This window comes from Borostomias antarcticus, assembly GCF_949987555.1.
Source record: "Borostomias antarcticus genome assembly, contig: scaffold_164, whole genome shotgun sequence".
NCBI lineage: Eukaryota > Metazoa > Chordata > Actinopteri > Stomiiformes > Stomiidae > Borostomias > Borostomias antarcticus.
Window position 1 is genome coordinate 199,457 of NW_028176529.1, and position 3,662 is coordinate 203,118.

Here is a 3,662-nt window from a genome sequence, read left to right on the forward strand (position 1 = left end):
ATCTTTTCCCAGAGTGGATTAGTGAGCTAAAGCAGAGTGTCCCACTCAGTATTACTGGATCAAACCCCCAGTATTAATCTAGTGAAGTAGTCCTCTCTCTCTCTCTCTCTCTCTCTCCCTCTCTCTCTCTCTCTCCCTCTCTCTCCCCCTCTCTCTCTCTCTCTCTCTCTCTCCCCCTCTCTCTCTCTCTCTCTCTCTCTCTCCCCCTCTCTCTCTCTCTCTCTCTCTCTCTCTGCTGTGTGCTACAGTACTTGCATAACACACACGTCCTTTTTCTCTCTTTCTCCCTTCTCTCACTGTCTCTCTCTTTCATTCTCTCTCTCACACATACATCTGTACATGTACATGTCCCATGTAAGTAAACATTCTCTCTTCCCCTTCCTCTACTTCCCTCCCTCCCTTTCCCCTCTCGCTCTCTCTCTCTCTCTCTCTCTCTCTCTCTCTCTCTCTTTCTCCCCTTCCCTCTCTTACACAAGCACATGCATGCAACCAAACTGACATGTCACTCAACCAGACCAGACCAGACCAGACCAGACCAGACCAGACCCAGACCAGACCAGACCAGACCAGACCAGACCAGACCCAGACCAGACCAGACCAGACCAGACCAGACCCAGACCAGACCAGACCAGACCAGACCAGACCAGACCAGGCCAGGCCAGACCAGACCAGACCAGACCAGGCCAAAGCAAACCAGACCAGACCAGACCAGACCAGACCAGACCAGACCAGGCCAAACTAGACTAGACCAGACCAGCCCAGACCAGACCAGACCAGACCAGACCAGGCCAGGCCAGACCAGACTAGACCAGACCAGACCAGACTAGACCAGACCAGACCAGACCAGACCAGACCAGACCAGACCAGACCAGACCAGACCAGGCCAGACCAGACTAGACCAGACCAGACCAGACCAGACCAGACTAGACCAGACCAGACCAGACCAGGCCAGACCAGACTAGACCAGACCAGACCAGACCAGACCAGACCAGACCAGACCAGACCAGACCAGGCCAGACCAGACCAGACCAGACCAGACCAGACCAGACCAGACCAGACTAGACCAGACTAGACCAGACCAGTCCCAGACAGAACCAGACCTGGACATGGGCCCAGCCCACTGTCTCACCCAAGAACACTGTCCCCATTCAGGATCCCTCTCTGTTAGTCAGAGGCTAGCACACAAGGAGCGGGTCAGCGAGGCAGGCCAGTGAGCGTCCAGCCTGTCCTTCCTGTGTCCAGCCTGTCCTTCCTGTGTCCAGCCTGTCCTTCCTGTGTCCAGCCTGTCCTTCCTGTGTCCAGCCTGTCCTTCCTGTGTCCAGCCTGTCCTCACTGTGTCCAGCCTGTCCTTCCTGTGTCCAGCCTGTCCTTCCTGTGTCCAGTCTGTCCTTCCTGTGTCCATCCGTCCACCGGGCGTCAGGTTCCCTCAGATCGATGAGGCCGTGGCAGGTCAGATCAGATCACATTCAGGGACGTCTCAGACCAGAGGAGGTAGAGGAGGTAGAGGAGGTAGAGGAGGTAGAGGAGGTAGAGGAGGGTGGGGGAGGGTAGAGGAGGTAGAGGAGGTAGAGGAGGTAGAGGAGGTAGAGGAGGGTGGAGGAGGGTAGAGGAGGTAGAGGAGGGTGGGGGAGGGTAGAGGAGGGTGGGGGAGGTAGAGGAGGGTGGAGGAGGGTAGAGGAGGTAGAGGAGGTAGAGGAGGTAGAGGAGGTAGAGGAGGGTGGGGGAGGGTGGGGGAGGGTAGAGGAGGTAGAGGAGGTAGAGGAGGGTGGGGGAGGGTGGGGGAGGGTAGAGGAGGGTGGGGGAGGGTGGGGGAGGGTAGAGGAGGTAGAGGAGGTAGAGGAGGGTGGGGGAGGGTGGAGGAGGGTAGAGGAGGTAGAGGAGGGTAGAGGAGGGTAGAGGAGGGTAGAGCAGGGTAGAGGAGGGTAGAGGAGGGTAGAGGAGGTAGAGGAGGTAGAGGAGGTAGAGGAGGGTGGGGGAGGGTGGAGGAGGGTAGAGGAGGGTGGGGGAGGGTGGAGGAGGGTGGAGGAGGGTAGAGGAGGTAGAGGAGGGTGGAGGAGGGTAGAGGAGGGTAGAGGAGGGTAGAGGAGGGTGGGGGAGGGTAGAGGAGGGTGGGGGAGGGTGGAGGAGGTAGAAGAGGGTAGAGGAGGTAGAGGAGGTAGAGGAGGTAGAGGAGGGTAGAGGAGGTAGAGGAGGGTGGGGGAGGGTAGAGGAGGGTAGAGCAGGGTAGAGGAGGGTAGAGGAGGGTAGAGCAGGGTAGAGCAGGGTAGAGCAGGGTAGAGGAGGGTAGAGGAGGGTAGAGCAGGGTAGAGGAGGGTAGAGGAGGTAGAGGAGGTAGAGGAGGGTAGAGGAGGGTAGAGGAGGTAGAGGAGGGTAGAGGAGGTAGAGGAGGTAGAGGAGGTAGAGGAGGGTAGAGGAGGGTGGGGGAGGTAGAGGAGGGTGGGGGAGGTAGAGGAGGTAGAGGAGGTAGAGGAGGGTAGAGGAGGTAGAGGAGGGTAGAGGAGGGTGGGGGAGGGTAGAGGAGGGTAGAGGAGGGTGGGGGAGGGTAGAGGAGGGTAGAGGAGGTAGAGGAGGTCTCAGACCAGAGGAGGGTAGAGGAGGGTGGGGGAGGTAGAGGAGGTCTCAGACCAGAGGAGGTAGAGGAGGGTGGGGGAGGGTAGAGGAGGGTGGGGGAGGTAGAGGAGGTCTCAGACCAGAGGAGGTAGAGGAGGGTGGGGGAGGGTAGAGGAGGTAGAGGAGGTAGAGGAGGGTGGGGGAGGGTAGAGGAGGTAGAGGAGGTCTCAGACCAGAGGAGGGGGGGGGCAGAGGTGGATCACATATCACAGCTGTCACTGGCCTCGTGTGATTTGGGCTATTGATTCTTGTGTCCATGGAAACGAGATGCTGTAGCCCCATCCCATTGGCTCAACACAGAGGGCGTGTCTGATGACACGGGTGAAGTCACTGTATGAGGAAACGCTTGTGTGCAGTTAGATTAGCCTAAGTGGTAAATGGACTGCACTTATAAAGCGCTTTTCCACCTTAGCGGCACTCAAAGCGCTTTACAATGGCCTCTCATTCACCCATTCACACACACATTCACACACCAATGGCGTTAGCTGCCATGCAAGGTGCTAACCTGCTCATTGGGAGCAATTTGGGGTTAGGTGTCTTGCTCAAGGACACTTCGACATGTGGACAGTCTGAGCTGGGATTCCAACCGCTGACCCTTCGATCACTGAACGACCCGCTCTACCAACTGAGCTACAGCCGTGAGAGAGAAATAAAGAAAACCTATCGGCTTTCAGATCAGGACTGGGAGGTCAGGGGGATCTGTGTGTGTGTGTGTGTGTGTGTGTGTGTGTGTGTGTGTGTGTGTGTGTGTGTGTGTGTGTGTGTGTGTGTGTGTGTGTGTGTGGTTGAGGTGGTCTTCATAGTGAGTGTGTTGTGGTGGAGCTGACCGCTCTGATCCAGGTCAAGCCTCCGTAAGCAGCCTTAAGAGGGGAACGTGAAGCACACACACACTTCCTGTGTTCTCCACACACACACACACACACACACACACACACACACACACACACACACACACACACACACACACACACACACACACACACACCAGAGGAGGCAGGGGAGGACAGTCCTCCTCTGTTTTTGGAGAGAAGAGAGGGATTAAAATATAAATA

General features: G+C 57.1%; 1 protein-coding gene across 1 annotated transcript in view; it reads right to left on the bottom strand.

The window, feature by feature from the left end:
• Positions 1 to 1,148, bottom strand: part of snap25b (synaptosome associated protein 25b) — a gene marked incomplete at both ends in the record, with an annotated part of 5,349 nt that extends 4,201 nt beyond the window's left edge. Inside the window, one exon of the mRNA XM_084462370.1 lies at positions 1,130 to 1,148. Coding sequence (XP_084318496.1) covers positions 1,130 to 1,148 — 19 coding nt within the window. The remainder of the gene's footprint in view (positions 1 to 1,129) is intronic.
• Positions 1,149 to 3,662: the final 2,514 nt, after the last annotated feature.